The 20,327-nt window shown below is 41.4% G+C and overlaps 2 protein-coding genes and 1 long non-coding RNA gene across 3 annotated transcripts; 2 read left to right on the top strand and 1 right to left on the bottom strand.

Moving 5' to 3' along the window:
- Positions 1 to 2,149: 2,149 nt before the first annotated feature.
- Positions 2,150 to 16,652, bottom strand: LOC144207705 (uncharacterized). Its single transcript, XR_013328774.1, has 5 exons — positions 16,398 to 16,652; positions 13,328 to 13,413; positions 11,311 to 11,483; positions 10,286 to 10,398; positions 2,150 to 5,361 (listed from the first exon to the last, which is right to left on the bottom strand). It is a non-coding gene; the product is annotated as an uncharacterized LOC144207705 (long non-coding RNA).
- Positions 6,567 to 13,315, top strand: LOC144207703 (uncharacterized). Its single transcript, XM_077733340.1, has 7 exons — positions 6,567 to 6,985; positions 7,175 to 8,717; positions 10,220 to 10,248; positions 10,320 to 10,448; positions 11,140 to 11,206; positions 11,281 to 11,388; positions 12,111 to 13,315. Exons 1-7 carry the CDS (start codon positions 6,864 to 6,866, stop codon positions 12,657 to 12,659), a joined length of 2,547 nt encoding a protein of 848 aa, XP_077589466.1. The 5' UTR covers positions 6,567 to 6,863; the 3' UTR covers positions 12,660 to 13,315.
- On the top strand, positions 14,202 to 19,285 carry rom1b (retinal outer segment membrane protein 1b). The gene is made up of 5 exons (XM_077733341.1): positions 14,202 to 14,788; positions 16,421 to 16,663; positions 16,830 to 17,017; positions 17,456 to 17,702; positions 18,732 to 19,285. Exons 1-5 carry the CDS (start codon positions 14,639 to 14,641, stop codon positions 18,957 to 18,959), a joined length of 1,056 nt encoding a protein of 351 aa, XP_077589467.1. The 5' UTR covers positions 14,202 to 14,638; the 3' UTR covers positions 18,960 to 19,285.
- The last annotated feature ends 1,042 nt before the right edge of the window (positions 19,286 to 20,327 follow it).

The following is a 20,327-nucleotide window of genomic DNA, read 5'->3' as shown; positions in this document are numbered from 1 at the left end:
GACCTGGTCACTATTTTGATCTGGTCACCTCACTTGGTGGAGGGGTTAGGTTCTGGACACGAGGCTGAAACTAGAAGACAACTGGTTGCCCTGGCCCCTCCCACCAGAACCCAAGCGGTCTTTCGGAACTACAACTCAACACTGAATAAGATGTCACAATATTCTTTTCAATAAACACGATACCAGCTTCTCTGGCGGTACTCAAGCTCCTCGCGAAAGATTCTGGACGTGACGCTGAGGTCAAGAAAGCTGTAATAAGTGGGGGGGTACAAGAAAAAAAAGACAATTTGAGGTTCCCCACCCCACCCTCCGTCCCATTTAAATCCCCATAACATTTACCAATACTCATCCAAAAGATTAAAAATCATTTACCACCACCACCAGTTGACAGTGCATAAATCAGACCAGCTACTCTTCCTCAGTGAAGAGCAATTCTTCCAAAATAAACTAGGCCGGGTAGATTCAAGGCATCCAAAGAGCAGGATTAAGTTGCAAGTCGAGTGATTTTAAGCTGTAAAAAAATTCTGAAAGACAGAGATTGTTGCGCCCCGTCCCCACAAACCCTCCAAAAAAAAAAAAAGCTTGGCATTGCAACTAAACAATATTATGCACAAAGTACAAATGTTATGCAGAGCTGATGTGCATGCAGCATTAAAAGTTACAATAGTTTAAAAAAGGCATGGCATGAAGATTGAGGGAATTAAAATTACTTAACTTCCAAACCACGATAAGTGATGATGTGTTAAAAAGGGGGGAACAAACTTTGGCAGGTGTTGATCTAAGTGACTGGATTCTGGCTTCCATCACAGGTTATAGCCCATCCCAGACGGCAAATTCAAATTTGGTTGGGAAATTTGACCTGAGAAACCAAAATGGAAAGAGGGATACACACATACACACAACACAAAGAGAGAGAAGGGCTTCTGCCAAGGACATCTGCTTTAAGCTCAAGCGAACAGAGAGTGGACACTTCATTCGAGAAGGGGGGGAGGAAGGCTAGACAAATTCGTCGACGGCTTCCACAGATGGCCTTGCATTCGGTGCGAGGTCGGAGCGGACAGACAAATCTGAAACAAAGAGTGATCTCCACACAACACACCCAGCACAGAAAACTAAAAAAAATAATGTCTACTCATCTTAAGGTTTAAGATGCAAAGCAAAAGGTGCCCATCGGCCAAAGAGGAATTCTCAAGTAAAGCATTGTTATTGATTTGAGGTTAACACAAAGCCAGTTCCAAGATAAAATACGTTTTTTTTTTGTCAGCTAGCATTTTCTATTTGGTCAAAAATTAGGTGGTAACGTCTTACTAGTCGGCGGTTAAGTGGGTATTTTCGGCGTCGGGGTCTGGCGAGCCCAGCTCTGCAAAGAGAAGTGCACGGATACGGACAACCATGACCAATGCCAGCCGCAACACATTTGCGTTGTCGACGTCAAAAGTCACCAAAAAAAGCGCGCCATGCGCACATATTCCTCAGCTCAGAAATTTAAACAATTCCACACAGTTGCGTGGTGTAAACAACTAAATCAAAAAGGAGACCTGCCACGAGCACAGTTGCGCACGGGCTTGAAACTGAGGACTAACTTATGCTGCTAAAGCGAGGTAGAAATGGAACCTGACATGAGGGGGCGGATTTCGTTGGGCGGCAAGATTCTCATGGAGTGCGTGTGTCCTTCCTTTGTAGAGTGCTCTGTAGAATCAATCAGAGAGGCAAACAACACCCCCTACAACCCTCACAAACCCCACAGAATACAATAAAAATCGTAGAACTGACTGTTGTTAGCCTTACCGGAATGCTTTACTGCAGATATGACAATCGAGGCCCATCAAATGTGTCTGTATCTCGGCACAAGAAGACAAAAGCAATGCTATGTATGGAGGACGATTATAGCAAATTGCTTTATGAGACGAGGGCAACGGAGCCCGCTCAAACAGGGATTTTTCCCCAAATTAGCTGCTTTTCCAACGTCAATATTTGATGGATTCCACTTATCTGCCTTTCAATTTCCACTTTGAAACGGAGCATTCAAGCCCTGGTCACATCCGTGCTCTACAAAGTTCCAAGCTCAAATACCTGAAAGGCACAAGAAGAGCTGGCCCACCAAATAAAAAGCCCCACCCCCAAAGAACAAATGCATACCAATACTGTATTCAATCACAACAAGCTATGCATTTATTACGCAGGTAGGAAGAAAAATAAAAATCCTTTACAAATAGTTCACGCATTGTATTGTCAATACAAAGGATTTTTAACTAATTGCAAAGGAGTTGCAATGGAGGAACTTTACCAGACAATGAACGGTTAATTAAACTAGAATGAATACATTGAATGACCTTACGTGAAAGCTCCAAGCACAAGGAACGTGTACATACACAATGAGTTAGGAGACTTCCGGGCGGTCTCGGGAATTTGGGGGTTAAGCGCACAGGACACGGCGGCAACACTGAAAAAATGCAAAGGAAAAAAAAAAGCCTCTCCCCCACAGGACCCCACCCAAAATACAAAGCAGTGCAAAACTATAATAATTCATGCTGTGTGTCGTTGACGGACAACTATTAAGACTTGATAAGATTTTTAGCCAATGAGAATTCAATACCGCACAAGGGATTTCCACTTTAAACATTGACGTCAAGCCGTGGCCTCGTAGCTTACTTCGTAGTTTAGTGAAGGGCCGCTGTGTCTAAGTTAATCTGCAAAAGTAGCAAAGACAAGAGCCCCGTCCCCAACCCACAGCAATAATGACTACTAAAGAAAGAAACTTTTTACCACAATCCGAATGTGCTCTGTCTGGCTACACCACTTGACTACTTTATGAGGGCTGCTATCCTGCGAGGCAAATTGTCCACTTGAGATGTTTGGCTCGCCAGGATGCCGCTTATTCAAGCCATTGCGAAGAGAAACTTGAGAGCTGTGAATTCTAGGGAAGAGACTGGTTAACACCCACCCCACCCCCCAACTCCCCCAATATATATACACAAAGAACCCAAAATGTAGACAAACTTCAAGTAGAGCTAGCGAACAATGGACCGCCACTCCCAAAGGCCGGGGAACTACTTGTGTCGGGAGGTAAGGGTCGAGAATTCCCATAAGGTGCTGTTCTCGCCACCGTGCTAGAAAGGCATTGATTGGTCCCAGCGGACACCACCACCACGCAAGAGGATTGTTGGTCAAGGTACGAAACGCTTTACAGAGATAGCCTGAAAAAGGGAAGAGAGATCTGTGCGAGACATTTGTTTCTAAAAAAATGCTGCGTGTAATTTAAAGATTAATGAATTAATAATAAAGGGCTTGTTACATATACCTCTACCATCATACAAACCAACGCTTTGTGATTAACTCGAAGTCGTGTGTGCCCTGTGCTGCCTTCTTGGCTGGCTGGCTGGCTGTGGATATGACGAACTGCTTGAGCGTTGGAACTTTCTGGCTCTACCCGCCCTCTGGTTCCATCTGCGGACCGCTGCCTGCTCTTTTGGACCCCTCTGATCGACCTCATCGCGCTCTGGTTCTGCCACACCTTCTGGTCCTGTCCTGCCTGGATCGCCCTTTGGTCACGCCACGCCTTCTGGTCCTGTCCTGCCCTGGATCGCCCTCTGGTGGCACGAAACGCCCTGGTCCTGGCCTGATTTCGTCATCCCCGCGTCGGCCTCACTCGTCGCTGATCCCGTTCATCTTCTAAAGACTAAGTCCATTCTTCCTCTCAACAACTAAGTCCATTCCTCCAATTAACTCAGTCCATAGCCCAAGGCCAGTTAAAAAAATAAAAAATAAAAAATGAAAAATTCTATGGAACTGCACCGGATTCAAAAATGAAGTTATAAAAAATCTCAATGATCTCATCTATAAAAAATCCTCAAATAAATAACACTTGATATAAGTAGCTGTACAAACTGCAAGAAGGCAAAACTCAGAAAAAAATCTCTTCAGAAAATGAAGTTAAAAACTAACAAAAAATGCCAGCTTCTGATCACAAATGCCATAATCTACTGGTTTGAAGTAAATGTTGCTGACTGACTCTGTATAACTCATTAATCGCTATTTGCATTAAAAAAGGCTGCTAACTTCAGAGAATGAGTAACAACTTGATTACTGTCTGACATTGCTCGAGTAGTAATGAACAAAGGTATTGTAAATTAAATTCCTCACAAATATGCAATAGCAATTTTAGTTCATAAAAAGTTAGTGTACGTATCTCTTAAAAAAATGATAAAGGACTACAAAAATGTCCATTCAACTTCGTCATTATGACGTCATATTGACGTGCCAGAAATCTTAAACCAGCCATTGCAGGCGCTAATATAACTACGTCACCGCGGCCATCTTGCCAATTGTCAGTACAAAAAGACAAAAAAACTCTTAATGCCACGTAGATAACAATTTCAGAGTAGAAAAATACGGCTTATTCATCATAACAAACGTCTGCTAAGAAAAGACCGTTCCTTCATAAGATCAAATTTGCCAACAAGACAAACAAAAAAGATGCCACCTAGAATGGCGATCTTGCGTATCAAAAGGAGACAAAAATTCTAAAAAATAGATTTCAAAAAATTATAACAACATAATGGATGAAAATTTAAGTCGTTTTAAGAGATGATCCTATAGTTACGGCTAATTTCCTGCCAGACACAAAGTCAACATGGAAAATCGTAGGGATCTTAAAAGCTAAGTTCAGGATCTCTAAACATAAGTAGCAAGCACAAGAATTCCTATCTGAAAATATATAAAAGAACGGTTTCACCTGAGCCGCAAGAATTCAATCAGACGAAGATTCAAAAGAAAATGGGGTGGGAGAAGAATAGAGTGTATTTATACGCTTTGAGTAGTTCGGCCGAGGGTTGGGCTGCATATTCATTCGACAAGAAAGCTAGTCCTTCTTTCAAGCCGTATTAATTTGAATTTCTACCAATTTAATGACAAGTGTGTTAAATGATATGCACCCCCAGTTAAACAAACGCTTAAGTATATGAACAATGAGTAGTCTAGTAATTCAATAAAGTTCGTCATACTTCAACAGCCTTCAGTATGTTTGAACAAAACAGCCTACGTCATGCTCAACGGTCGCGCGGAGTGATATTTGCTTAACTTGTAGTGTCCAAAACTGGAAAAAACTAGAATGTTGTCGGATCTACTTTTCATTTGCTGCAATGAAACGGCGAAACGTCTCCTACTTTCTATTACCTAGTAATAACAAATACATAATCACATTTTAAATTAAATAACCATTGGGCTTACAAAAAAGGTCTTACTGAAAATGACTATATACCAGCTTTCCAGAAACATCGAGCATGACTCAGAACCTCAGTGGAAAGTTACCAGCCATGTGGGGTGGGTGCCAAAGAGACCTCCTCGTATCCAGAACATGAACTGCAAAAAAAGTGACACATGAAACAAATCAGTATGTTTAATAAACACATTGAACGACACGTCTTCCTCTTTATGAGTTTTTCTTTGACACAACATTGTCATAAAGACCTCTGAAGCGCCTATACATCACACAAATCTATTTTCATGACTATACGCATTAATGTATAACATCTATGTCCTATAATATCCCCAAAAAGAGAAAGAGTACACACAGTATTGTCAGAAATCGAATAGGAAAAACCCAGAAGAAAATGACCCAACGCAACAATGCAAATGTAATTTCCAATTTTGACCAGCAGGCGGAGCAGCGTGACTCATCACCAGTCATGTCTCTCATGCATGTCTGTCAACAAGTACTATCTGGATTGTCCTGGATATGTCTAGGCAAAACCCAATATTTTACATAACTGCCCTCGTCACGACACATTGCCCGGGGCAGGGATAAAAACACGGTGCCGACCCGCGATTGACAAATTGATTGATTTATCTGTTGAACAGGATGCAAGCAATCCAGTGACACAAAATAAAAGTCACGTGGCAGCTAATTTGAAATGATTTTTTTCCTAATTTACTATCCAATAAAGCTCTCCATACCACCAAAATAATTTTTTCTATCTGCTGTAATCATTCTAAACTTCAACATTTCAAAACATCTTACCTTGTAGACACACTGTTCAAAAATCATGTGATTAAAGAGTTTATTAATTGGCTTCCTATCATGGATTTTTGCTTATAAACGCGTGCACAAAAAAGACAACTCTTCTTCTCTTATCCATTATTCTAACAATTAAGGTGATGAACTTAATCTTTGTTGATGTAGACTGTAAAAAGAAGTACCATATTTTAAAAATAGATTTTGGAATGACTCTTATCACCTCATTGCAGTCAAATATATCCCAGCATACTTTATATGCCAAGGCCATTTGATCACCCACCCCAAGTGGGTTCTTCAGTATAAAAGACTTTTCGCACAATTTTGAATATTAATAGTAAGGCCGAAAATAAACTATGACTTTGTCGCATAGTCCTTAGTAATACACATGTTGAAAAAAAAGCAGGTTACATCATTGCGCTTATTGAACCCACACTTGTCTCATTTTTCCAAAGGCCCAACTTCGATTATCTCTTCGATTGCATGCCCTCTTTTTAGCCAATCCAATGAGCTTCCAGTTACATCATCCATGACATAAAACGAAGCCACCGTGCATCAACCAATTCCACCATGTGTGCTCCAACGCCGTTATCCACTTGCCATGGAGACAAACCTATTACCAGTAGCCTAAAAACCTTCTCTACAAAAAAAAATGCATTTAGACACCTAATGGTGGAACATTCCGGACTTTTCAATCTGGCCTGAAGCAGGATATTTCACATGGCTAAGAATTCAGAGTGAGAAACTGGAGTTTCACAACAACGGGAAACCAAATCACCATCGGTGGCCTCTGGACAGTCCGCTCAACCAAGGCGACATCGATAGCCTAGCGCCGGGGAAGAGACAGGTCATGGAGAAGTTTTTTCGACCCGTTCACAGCCCCTCCGATCCGGCCGAGACCAAGCTACGGCACCACCAGCACCAGCACCACCATCGCCATCATCTCCATCGTGAAGATCCAGAGTCGCACAGGTAGGAAGGTACTTCTCAAGGCTTTATGTTTATGGTTATTGTTAGTCGATAGGAAAGTGTTGTTAACAGCCCAAAGTCTTCTGTGATGACCACTAGCATGCTCAGATAAGTATGATAATAATGATAATGGCGAACTAGATGATGAAGTCCAGTATCTTGAAGGTGACCTTGCAATATTTTGTGTTACAGATTCGTACCATTTGATGATTTTGATATCAATCCAGAAGAAAGCCAACATGGTCGCTATTTCCAATCCCCTGAAAATGACAACCGCCATCCCCGTCGGATACAGGAAGAAGATGAAATACTTTACGACCACAAGGCTGCCGTGAGACGACCCGGAACTTCGTCCTCTTCTCTTTCTTCGTCTCCGTCTTCCGTCTCGTCTTCGTCCTGGTTCACGGAGGCCAGCGTCAACGATCCCTTCACTCTCCGCCACGCCGAACGTCCGCAGCATTCGTTATCCTGCTCGAATATCGCGGACGTACAGCGGGAATTCCGGGCGGACGCCATCGACGAGCCTATCGTCTTTGCCGCGGTCACGCACGGCGGTCCTTCACGTGGTGGCGCCGCGCCACCGCCAAAGAGGGCTATTTTTTCATCCCTGAACCGAAGTCATAGCAGAAGCGAAACGGGCCTCCTGAAGGGCGCCGATGGCCACCACGGCCCAAAACAACCGGCAAACAATGGCGGGCAACTGTACAAGACGGCGAGCTTGAATCGAAGCCTGGCATTCAGCGATGAAGACCTTTTAGGAAACGCCAGAGGACCCAGGAGAGCCGTTTCGTCAATTCAGCTCCCCGGCAAAGGGATCCTGAAGCATAAGGAGGCAAACGTGGACATACGCAAGGCCAAATCCATGGAAGTGATATCACCCCGACTTCCCAGAGGACACAATCCCAGTGGACAGAAAGGGAAAGAGGTCCACCAAGCCAAGGTGGCGCAAGCCAAGGCCGATTTCTTCCAGGGAAAGATACAATTCTCGGCTTTTCTAGACGAGATAACCAAACAAGTGATCAGTCCGTCGTACCTGACTCTTCTGGGGGTGAACGATGAAGCTCCGGGCAAGCCTTGTGCTCCCACTCAGACGCCCGAGCTGGTCAAACCCGAACTCCCACCCAAGAAGCATCGCAAAAACTCTGGCTCCGAGAGGGAATCGTGTCGCAAAGAACAAGACAAAACGCTTTGTGGCGTCTCCCCCAAACACTCCCTGTCCGATAAATTGGCTTCGTATGGGGCCAGGAAGTACCAGGGCAGCCCCCCACCTCACCAATCGGACCCCAACCGCAACGCCAACCGCGGACGAAGCCGCAAAGGCAAGAGACTGTCACCCATCGGAGGCTCTCTGCCCGAGAACAGATACGGCAGACGTGGCTCGCACCTGACGGACGGAACCAGCACCAGCCCCGAACTGAGCCACGGCAAACTCCGGCACCACCGCAAGCAGCAGAGCCAAGCCCTCTCCGGTTCACATAGCCAAGAATTTCCTCAGCCGAAACACGCGGGCGCCGGCGCCAGCCAGCGACGGGCGCACCCCTCGCCACCTCCCGCGGCTCACGAGGCAAGAATGGGCCTCGGGTCGGAGTCTTCGTCCAGTAAATCGGACTCGTCCAGGACCCGAGACCAGGACCGGGACCGGGACACCGCCTCCACCAATACCAGTTACAGCTCGAAGCAGAGTGGGCAACACCGTTCGGTGCGCGTGGCCACCACCAACGCCAAACAAAGCAGAGTGAGTCCATTTCAGCAAACCAGTTTGCGACTGGTTTAAACCAGTTGTTATCAAAGTACAAAACTAGGGTCACTATGATTGACTACAATGGTCAAAAATGCTTTTTTAAATCCACCAAAGTGCATTAAGTACAGTTTAGTATCCATTCATTATTATTCAACTTAATATTTTTGTTATTTTTTAAATAATTCTAACATAAAAAACAAACAACCCCCCAAAAAATGTTAAAAACAAAAAATAAATGTTAAAAACAAAAAATAAATTTCAAAAAACTATAATAAATATATAAATAAAAACAAAAAAACTAAAATACATTAACAATATATACATTAAAAATATATAAATTAAAACAAATATGAATATTTTTTCATTATTCATATTTAATGTTCACTAATGCTGTCTTTTCAAATACTTGGCAAAAATATCAAGCACATTTCATTTTTTTCCCCACTTAACTAAGTAGGTAGGTGGTCTGAGTGGACTGCTAACATTTAGGAGATTTGGGTTTGATTCCTGCAGGTCAGTTGTGCCATAAAATGCAACTGGCATTGATTTAAAAAAAAAAGTGTACAAAAGCTAATGCAAATCGACTGTTGCACTCTGACGACCCCTGAGGGCATAAAACTTAAAGGCTAGGTTCATAAATTGGATTGATGCTCCAACTGTTGTTTCGAAGAGTAACTAAAAGTGGCTTTTTATGAGCTTGCCCATAAAGTGAAATATTCTTTAAGGTGCTACTTTCTCTATATAATTTGAGAACCACAAATATTATAAACATTTACAATTTAATGACTTAACCTGGTTAAAAAAATGTAAATTGTTTCCTTATTGCGCTACTTTATACAATCAAGCATAGTAATCCTACATATTATGACTCATACATATTTCTGGGTTAAAAAAATGCTATAATTAAAGATCCTAGGCCATGAAGTAGTCTAATCATAACATTAATTTGATAAAGGCTTCATGGGAAATAGAAGAAGGTTATGCACATAATAAAAATGGAGTCACTGCTCTACTGCAGAGAAAAAGCAGCTGAGTCACTGAGAGCAAAGTGTCAAATATCACAAGCACTGGCTGAGTCATATACGTAACCCAGCAATGCACCAAAGTTTGGAAGGAAAATGTTGACGTTGCTCCAATTACTACTTACTATATTCCTGTATTTACATTTTTGGAAATAGATAACAAAACACTCATGTTGTTGCATTTTTTTTTCTATCTGATTACTTGCTAGTACATTTTATTGTTTGTTTCACAATGTTTTGACAAGCAGAAAATAATAATTTACATATAAAGTACACCTCTACTTACAAAATGATTCAAGTTATGAAAAACCGTAAGTAGAGGTACGACTGTATACTATATTTCCAATTGTAAAGATTCAATTCATCACTTATTTCATCATTATTAATTTCCAACCATCCATTAGTTCAAATTAAATTATTTCACCAAATTTTGTATTGCGTTACATGAAGTAACTTGATATTTTCACTTTATAGGACCGGCTGTTTGATGGTGAACAACTTAAGTAAGTATGAATACATTTTTCAGAATAATTGACATACCAGAATGGCCTCTCACCACAAACGGTGCGTTCAGGGTCCTCCGGGAGGAGAATTCCGATCTTCAGCAGAACTTGTTGCAAACGGTGGTCTGCATCGAAAGTCTGGAGTCGGAACTGCAGAGAACCAGAGACGAGCTCAGTAACGTCAAAGACAAATATAAAAGGTTTGCAATGATCAACCAGCAAATACTTACTAATATATACCCAAAAATATCATTTCCAAATCAATATTTTCACACATTAGATGGATGGGCCAGAAAACGGACACCCTAAACACACACAAAATAACATTGACAAACACTTTTGGTTGCCATTGACATAATTTCACAAAAATACAACATCAACACAGTCATTTTCATATTAACCCCAAACTACCGTATCTTTAACCCTTTCACACATGGACAAATTTAATTTCTCTCCTTCTGATTGTTATATTATTAAATGCAACAAAGTCATTGAAGGCTCTACAGTACTCCCACCTTATATATGCATAATAAAAAATACATGTTATCTTAAATGTACATAGTGTAAGTAGTACTGTGTGAATATTTTTTACCAACTTGGCCCTTGCATCTGTTTCTACACTTTTGTCGTTTTGACTCCCGTCCGCCTGTCAACATGGCGTCTATATTTATCAACACACTGCTACTATTGTCCCCCCACGACCCTCATTCGGCCCCCCAACACATGCTTTCCAAACAGCACGGAACAAATGCTCTCAAATATTTACATTTGTTTCTGCCCTAGCAACTCTGCTTTATGACTTTCATTTTTACCCTTGATCGCGGGGGTGCCGGAGCCCACGGCCTCGACCCTGAGAGATAAAATGTCTTTTTTTTTCTTTTGAATTCGCAGCCTTCTGGAGACACACACCGGAAATAGGCCGGCTAATCATACACTGGGGGAACACTTGCATATTGCGGTGAGAAATTATTATTATATTTCTTTTTCTGTTCCCTATGTGAATGTGTGTGTTGTTTGTTTTTGTGTGCACAGCCGGAGAGTGTAAGCAGGGAAAGGAAGTACCTCCTCAAGCGAGTGACCCAGTTGACGTCCGAGCTTGACGACGCGCACAAAACCATCGCGGCGTTGGAGAACATCAACGTAAGCAGAGCTCCCTCAAGTGGGCGTTTAAGCACACACAAGCAAAGATGATTCAGCAGACGAGTGTCAATCAAATAGATCCGTCAAAAATGCCACTGAAACGAGAAAAACACATTATAATGTATTATATCACTATTATGCCGATTGGACAGATGATTATTTCCCATCCTGCTACTGATAAATGTTCACGCTGTGGATATTGTCTGCATTTTTGTCTATATTAAAACTAAAAATGGAAATGACAGTCAAAATACCGGCAGCTGTGGTTGCACATCACTTACAGTTAAGAAACATAACTACATATTAGATTGTCAACACCATGGTTTTTAAATTTAAAAGAAATGTACAAAGGCAACATTATTTATTGTAATTTAAGGATCAGGTTTAAAATGTAATTTCCATTTATTTTATTTAAAAAACAAATATAACTGTCCAATTTTAGCAATCTCAGCTGCCAACATGCATTTTCCTATATCTGTAAATCATAACAATGATGGCAAATTGCCTGTACATAGCTGACATAATCTAAAATGCACATTAAATATGGAAGTGCACCTTTGACCTTGCATAAAAAAAACATGTATTGACATCTGTTGCCACGACAACAACTACTATAATTCATCCAAACTACGGATCTCCATTTCTCATAAAAAAAACTCCATCATTCCAATGCATAAACTGCCATTTTCCTTTTTTTCTCCATTCCGAATCATCCCCCTCAGCTGCCCTGCCTGATGAAGGATTTACTGGCAAGACACTTGGACTCAGCAGAGTCCGTTTCTAACAAGTTCCCAACACCAACTGGCCTGGACAGCCTGTCCACCAGGTCTCCACCGTCACCCCAGAGACCCCACGCGTCTAAATCGGACCAAACGGTCCAAAAACGTACAACGGAAGCGGACGCTGCCACGGCTTTTGTCCCTTTTAAACAAGAAGTGGCCCAAACGGTAGTTCCAGTTCCAATTCCACCCCAACGCTCGCCAGAGTCCAGCAATAGCCCACCGTTCTCCGTGGAGGACATTAGCGCCACCATCTATCAGAAATTATTGGCTAATTACGCTGGCGAGCCGCTAAACTATCAACGGGAGTCGGCCCAGAGTGGACGGTTTTACAGTGGGGAACGTTTGGGTGAAAAAGAAGAGTTACTGGTGACTCTTTTGGAACAGGACGCCGTTGAAGTGGACTCTGTGTCAGCCCAGCAGATTCTAGATCAGTTTATGCAACAGCTGCATGCTCACGAGAGAGGGGGTGAAAGTAAGGAGCACAAGTAATTGGTGGGGGAGGACAAAAACTAAAAGGTCACTGTCTACAACAACAACAACAACAAGAATGACTGGAATTTCAATTAGAAACACAAAAGTGTAATTACATTTTAAATGACTATTACTTCAGTTATGGGTAAAAAGTGGGATTACCTTTGACTTTTCCGATAACACAGAAAATTGGATTAACAAACAACATCTAATGGTCATTAATGTAGTTTTTGTTTATTTTAGAGATTAGTTTAGTTGGTTTCCATTGTGGTGTAATTATTTAAAACTTCATGTATTATGAAAAGAAGAAGTTATTATAGAAACCTTAAAATGTTGGATGTTTAAAAAAAAAAACGGTCATGTTACCCAAATAATTCTTCTTAAATCTTGCAATTTTACAATTCATGCAAAAAAGGCTGTGTTTAATAGTTTGTATACTTTAATTCACTAACTCTCTCTTAAATAAATAAAGTTGAACGTGTTTGGGTTTATTTTCATCGATGTTACTTAGTTATTAGATGTCAACACGACCCATTGTCAGGTCAACATGTCTATTGTTTTTCCCCTTTAATAATAAAATATGTTGGAATGGTGTTAGAAAGTATTAGAAAATGAAGTATACAATGATGGATGATGTTTCCCACTTTTATGACTCCATAAAAGATTGCTAATAATTTTAGAGTCACCTGTTTCCTGATTGTCATCTTCCGTCGTCGCCTTGGCAACCATTGGCGGGGTCACCATCATCCGTGTGCTTGGGTTTCTTGCCACTCTAAACATGGATGAGACAAGCAGACATTTTAAAATTATGATCAAATATTTGCATAACTTAAAGTTGGTATCTGAAAAGGCCTGGCGACTCCACGCCACTTCCCACTAACTCAAGTTGTCATAATGCTTATCATAACCATCTAATCCAATTGATCCTTCTTCACAGTGTAGGCACACTCTCTCTCTCACACACACGCACTATACATAAGATAAGATATAAAAATATGATGTGGAAGAACGCAAAAGAATAAAATTGGACTGTTTTTGAATGATGTATTATCTGGAGATTTTAAAAGAATTATCTACTCATTCTTATCTTCATATTTGAACTTAAATCTACCAATGAATGTTAAATCAGACCGTGTTGGATATTTCCATTAAGATCATCAGGATTGTGGTCTACAGTATTTTTCACAATTTTATTTTGAAATCATGAAAACCAGCCCTTTTCCCCAGACCCAAAAAAGTGAAGCACACATCTGAGTGATCTTTTCTCAAGTGGTCTATGATACAAACAAAGTATACCAGGTGAGTTAAGGTGTCATTCTATTTAATATTGGTCCCTCCCTTTTGGATGTGTCCATCAGAGGAACTTTGCTGATCAGACATTGGCCTGTTTTTCCATTGGCCATTGGATCCTAATAGGATCCCAAGGACTCTGTTGGAGGTGGGCCGGGTTGGGGGGGGATTAGGGTTCCAAACGGTCCACTTTGGCCAGTCTCCCTGTCCTCCAACTATGGGAACGACAATTTAGGGGGACACCGCGAACACCAAAAAAAAAAAAACCTCAAATGACGAGATCATTGCCAGAACATCTTTGATTCCATCTTGGAAGGAAGTGCGACCCATCATTTGAGTGGAAAACCTGACCTGAAAAGGATTAAATCATCTTTTCTTTAAGATTTGGACAATTTCTTCTCCTGCTTTTTCAATTTTTCTGAATAATACACAATGCCAAATTAAGAGTGAAAGTGAATTTGGTGTTTTTGGACCATCATCTCGATTCTCAGACGGTGTCCTCTAGCTTTCACCTGCTTATCCCTTCCACCTGGAACAACTTAGATGAGCTCAACTTGCTAATAAGTCACTTGAGTAGACCTGCATTGACCAGCGGATTACAACAGGTTTTTCCCTTTGGTGCAAACTGGACGCATCTGGATTGACGGATCTGTCCTGAGGAGAATTTGGACTGTGAAGATCTCATCTTTGATTTTGTGTTTGGAGCCATGGTGCTGTTGAAGATGAAGTTCACCCAGCAGAGGCGGGTCCGTCTGGCCCAGGGTCTGTGGCTCTTATCCTGGATGGCCGTCTTGTGCGGCTCCTTCGTCTTTACCATGGGCGTCTATCTGAAGATCGAGTTGCTCCGTCGGGCCGAGGTAAAGCCCCACGAAACTGACCCGTGAAAGGACTGGTGTCAAAGTGGGCTCGAGGGGCCAGATCTGGCCCACCGGGTCGCTTTGCGCGGTCCTCAAAAGTGCTGACTTCATGCTAAAATTCAACTGATGATGATAGATTTACTGGGCGTATTTACTATTTTCCTCCTTTTAAAAAATATTATTTTTTAAATATAGTAATTTTCAGGTTTATTTAAATTTTAAAAAGCATTTTAAATAAATGTATAATTAAAAGTTCATATTTTTGGTTTTACTACTTGGTAAATAGAAATTAAAATGTTTTTTTAAACTCTAAAACATGATTAAAAGCCAATATTTAAAACTGTTTAAATGAAAAAAAAAACTCTAAACCAATCTAAAATTGCAAAATAAAAATCTAACTGAAAATGCTTCTTTTACCCATTTGTTAATTACAGAACAAATGAATATAACGTTAAAAACCCACCAAACTATTGAATGATTCCCCTCCCCACAGCACATGACAAAAATAAACATAGCCCCCCCCCCCCCCCCCCACTTGTTGAAAGCGAGGGATACGAATTTCCCTTAACAAGCATTTCTCTCATCATATTCCATATTTCTCCTTCCTGGGAAAAAAAATAATAATAATGTGGAGGCAAAAGGAGAAGAAAGCAATTACTTTGAAAATGCAACGCAACCCGACTGACACGGATGGCGAACATTGATAAGCAGCTGACGGCCGGTGCAGCCCCGGGCCAGATTATCGATCGGCAGCTCTCCGCAGTCCATTAGCCGCCAAGCAAAGTGCTATTGATTTGTAGCGGCCATGCGTCAGAGTGGCATTGACCCGCGTGCAAAGAATGCGGCGGGCGGACGGGCGGGCGGCAGGACAACAGTCCAATCCCAAGACTGCGCTCTCGACAGCAAGATCGATTCACTTGCTGATTGGCGACTTGTACTTGCCCAAATCATTCCAATTCGATTTCGCTCCGACGAGCCTCCGTTGCGTGCGCCGTGTCTTAAATATGGACGCCGATATTTCACCTTAGATCAGGGCTAGGGAAGCCATGGCTCCAGAGCCACATGTGGCTCTTTTGATAGATGCAAATGGCTCTAAGATGATGTTTTTAAAAAAAATTGTATTCATTTATTTTTCTGATCCACTCCATCCTCACAAGAATGGGGTGCTGGAGCCAATCCCAGCTGCCTTTGGGCCTGAATTGGTGGTCAGCCAATCACCAGGCACAAGGAGACAAAGGACAACCAATCATAGCTAAGGGGCAACTTAGCCTACCATGCATGATTTTTTTGGATAGTGGGAAGAAACTGGAGTACCCGGAGGAAACCCACGCAGCCTGGGGAGAGCATGCAAACTCCATACAAATGGACATGACCTGGTTATGAACCCGGGACCCCAAAACTGCGAGGCCGATGCGCTACCCACTCAACCTATGGCATAATTTTAAGCCTTTTTCGACTTTAAAAGTGGTAAAATGACAAAAAAAGGGAACACATTTTCATGTATTCTGACTTTAAAATTCTAGCTCTCAAAGAATAACATTTGAAAATATGAATTGACAATTGGATGCTAACAATATGCAATGAATGGGACATTTGTTAATGCACTTGCCTGTGTTTTTCTTCCTGGTGGAGGTGATGGATAACACAGAGATCCACGTGGTACCCAACATCTTGATGTTGGTGGGCCTGACGTCCATCGGAACCAACTGGGTGGCCGGGCGGGCGTGCCGGGACTCTTTGGACCCCAACCGCTTCCCACGCTGGAAGCTTTTCTTACTGGGCTGGTACGCCGTTGCCGCCCTCCTGTGTTGTCTGCTCATCGCCGTGGTGGTGCTCAGCTACGCCCTGCAGGGCCGTCTGGAGGAGTCCCTGAAGGTAACACGCCCGCGTTACATTGGATTCCACGTCAATAGATTGTTTTTAATATCAATCGACTAGCAAACATGTGTCAAAGTGGCGGCTCGTGGGCCAAATTCTGCATGAAAAGGATGGAGAATGCCATAATCTGCTCTTTGAGGCCACTACGTCTACTTTTCGGCAGGTCGGTTTGAGGAACGGGATCCGTTTCTACAAGGACACGGACGTCCCGGGCCGCTGTTTTCAGAAAGAAACCATCGACCGTCTGCAGATGGAGTTCCGTTGCTGCGGAAACACCAACTTCAGGGACTGGTTTGAGGTGCAGTGGGTCAGCAGCAGATACTTGGACTACACCTCCAAAGACATCAAGGAGTGAGTGGGACCAACACAAAAAAACCCGGATTGAAAAGACTGGCTAAAAACACAATTTATTTTGGGATTTTAAGGCTGGTTTTCAATGTACAGTTACTATTAAAAGTACACAGTACCCATTGAAAAGTACGTAGAGTGAATAAGTACTCCAGATTTAGCAGTATGGGCAAATGACACTAACGGTTTGGGGATTATTTTCCAAAAGTTTGATTGTTGTCCACAAGTGGTTTAATAAATTGATCGTGTTATTATATTTTGATATTTTGCTATTGTCTCAAAACCAGGAGAATCTTAATGAATAGCTATATACATATATGGTATTCTATAACATATATACAATACACAATACTACGAATCTGAAATTCAATGCGAAAATCCTGGATATATATTTTTAAGCAGGAGTTGATATACTCTTACTGATACATGTCCTGTCCTCAGCCGAATCCGGAGCAACATCGACGGGCGCTACTTGTTGGACGGCGTTCCGTTCAGCTGCTGCAACCCCATGTCCCCCCGGCCCTGCCTGCAGTACCACCTGACCGACAACAGCGCTCACTACAACTACGAGTTCCAGAATGAGGAACTCAACCTGTACAGCCGTGGCTGCAGGGAGGCTCTGATCGACTACTACATGGACCTGATGAATTCCACTGGGCCTGGCGTCATATCCGTCATCATGATACAGGTGAATCACTCATTTCCACACTTTTATGAACTTACAAAAAAACGCAATGTACTAAAACTGTGATGGTTGAAGCTGCGATATTCTCGGGATTACTGTATTTATGTCATTTTACAGCTATACACATGTCAAAATGTATAGACTGTATTAATATCAGACTATAATGTATATATTTCAAAAAGTAATGACTTTAAATACTGTACTCACAGTGAAAATAGTTCCTTTCCGCTTGATAGAAATCCAAAGAAACAGGTAAATGGGAGTTTTAGTCCAAGTCCTTTGTCTTCTTGTGGCATATTGGTCCATTATCTGCAATATTTGAGGGATTACTGTATTGTCATGATACAAATACAAGGACATATAAAGTACACATAAATAAAGTGGCATCATCTCCCCACAAAGTTTACAAAAAGCAAGATAGCAGAACTACAATTACATTAATGAACTGGACTTGACTTGCTATTTGACCTCAGAATGTGCAATTATTGAACTATATTCCATAAATTTAGATGCTTGGAATTCAACATTAGCCACTTTTAACTCTCTTATTGATATCCTCATGCATATCTTATATAAATTAACCAAACAACCCACATTGGCAGTGATTGACTAGCGACCAGTCGATAGTGTAGTCTGTACAATTACCACTTTATGCTGAAAATGCCTATTTAAAATAAAAATATTATATGATATAAAGCTATTAATTTCATAAGCAATTTTTTTAAATAAATTTTAGTGAGTAATGAATGACAATAATCACCCTGCAAACTCTTTTTAACCTTCTGCTTACATTATTAAACAATCCAGGCGGGCTAAAAGATTAATATTAGCTCTGGCTAGATGTAATTGAGTCCATATAATCCCATTATTTTGCACAAGGTCAACCTGTTCGAGTAATATCGAGTCAAAGATGTCCATATGCATGAAAACCAATAACACGTGGACACATTTCAAAGCACTCTCATGAAAATTCTAACACATAAATCCAAAATTCATGTTTATTTTTGATTTTTTGGGCTTACCCGTGCACAGATATCCGTCCTATTGAGTCTTCGCTACCTCCAGACTTCCGTGGAAGGCGCCATGGCGGAAGAACAGCCCGAAGGAGACAGCGAAGGTTTCCTTCTGGAGAAAGGAGTCAAGGAGACCTTGGAGGAGGCCAAATTCAAAGTCCTACTCCTTCTCAAGATGGGCCAAGTCGACCCCAGCGCCCCCGAGGGCTCCCCCGAGGCGGAAAATGCGCCGCCATCTTCCAGCTAAGGATAGAATCAAAATCAGAGGATCAAAATCATGCTCAAAATCGGGCGCCGTTTCCACATTATTCTCCATTGGGTAGGATTCAGGGGATTTCCGCCCATTTTTCCAAACACCCGTTGATGTGACGTTTAGTACTTTTTCGACAGGTCTAGTTGACAATTTGACCTTTGCGCGGTCTTTTTTTTCCAGTCCTAGTTGGTCCCGTGTGCGCTGTATCGATCGTAACTCGCCTTTAGTCTTTTTAATAAACGCCAATGGAAAAAAAGCTTTGGAAAAGTGTTGAAAAGTGGCAACTGTAGGGTATTAAAGGTAGACATTTTTAAACGCTTTGTCGTGTCTGTTTCCATTTGTAAAAAAAAGGGAAAGGTAGAGGAGAAACTAACTGCCGTGTTATCGCGGCAGGGATGGATTAAATGTGTGTTACTGTGTGTGTGTGTGTGTGTGTGTGTGTGTGTGTGTGTGTGTGACTTTGGTGCCCTATATGAAGCTGTCATCTTGTCTATGCAGCTCAGAAACAATAGGATAATCCCCGGGTGTGCTTTATCCAAATAGTGCTGCACAGGCATTATCTGCACACATAGCAACACATGATGGCACGGTGGTGTTTTTTATTTTTTAGCTTTTTGCATGAGGAAAAATGGTTCAAAATGCAAATAAAGTATGAGAATGGTTGAAATGAGATGTCGGGAAGTTACAAGTGTGTGTGCTCCTCTTTACTGAAAAGATTTTTGAACTAAAAACGCAGAAAAAAATGATTAAAAATTACAATTATTGGTTTAAAAGGGGGACAATCAGGAAATGTAATATATATCTATACTCTTTATTTTAATTTGATCCTAAAATAGAAAGTCGGTACTCATGATTTACTTTCCTGGGCCAGATTTGGCCCCCGGGCCGCCACTTTGACACACTTTGGAAAGATGTGGGAATATGGAATTTGTAGAGGTTTAGATATCATATTTGTAAATATTGACTTTTCATGTTAATTCATGGGTGGAAGGATGTTAAGGGAATTTAAGATTTAAAAAAAATGATGATTTGAAAATTATATACAGATATAGCAAGCAATGGAGAGGATATTACTGAGAAGCCCCTAGAGTTTTGTTTTTCTGCAAAACATAATTGGGATCATAAATAAAATGGCCATCCACCACAGTAACCTCGCATAATAACATTTAAACGAACCAAAAATAGACTAGTTTTGTTGACTCTGTCAAAGTTAAGCTTCATAAGGGACACATTAAATAAGTCATAAAAGAATAGTATATAGTCAATAATAAAAGGAGGAATAGTTCCTAATATTTTACAGCATGCATGGTCTGAATGAAAAGATAAACAACCCAAATCAATGCAATCTTTTTGTGTCCACAA

This window comes from Stigmatopora nigra, chromosome 14 (assembly GCF_051989575.1).
Source record: "Stigmatopora nigra isolate UIUO_SnigA chromosome 14, RoL_Snig_1.1, whole genome shotgun sequence".
NCBI lineage: Eukaryota > Metazoa > Chordata > Actinopteri > Syngnathiformes > Syngnathidae > Stigmatopora > Stigmatopora nigra.
Note: the sequence above shows the minus strand (reverse complement) of the source record. Positions and strands in the feature narration are given on the sequence as shown.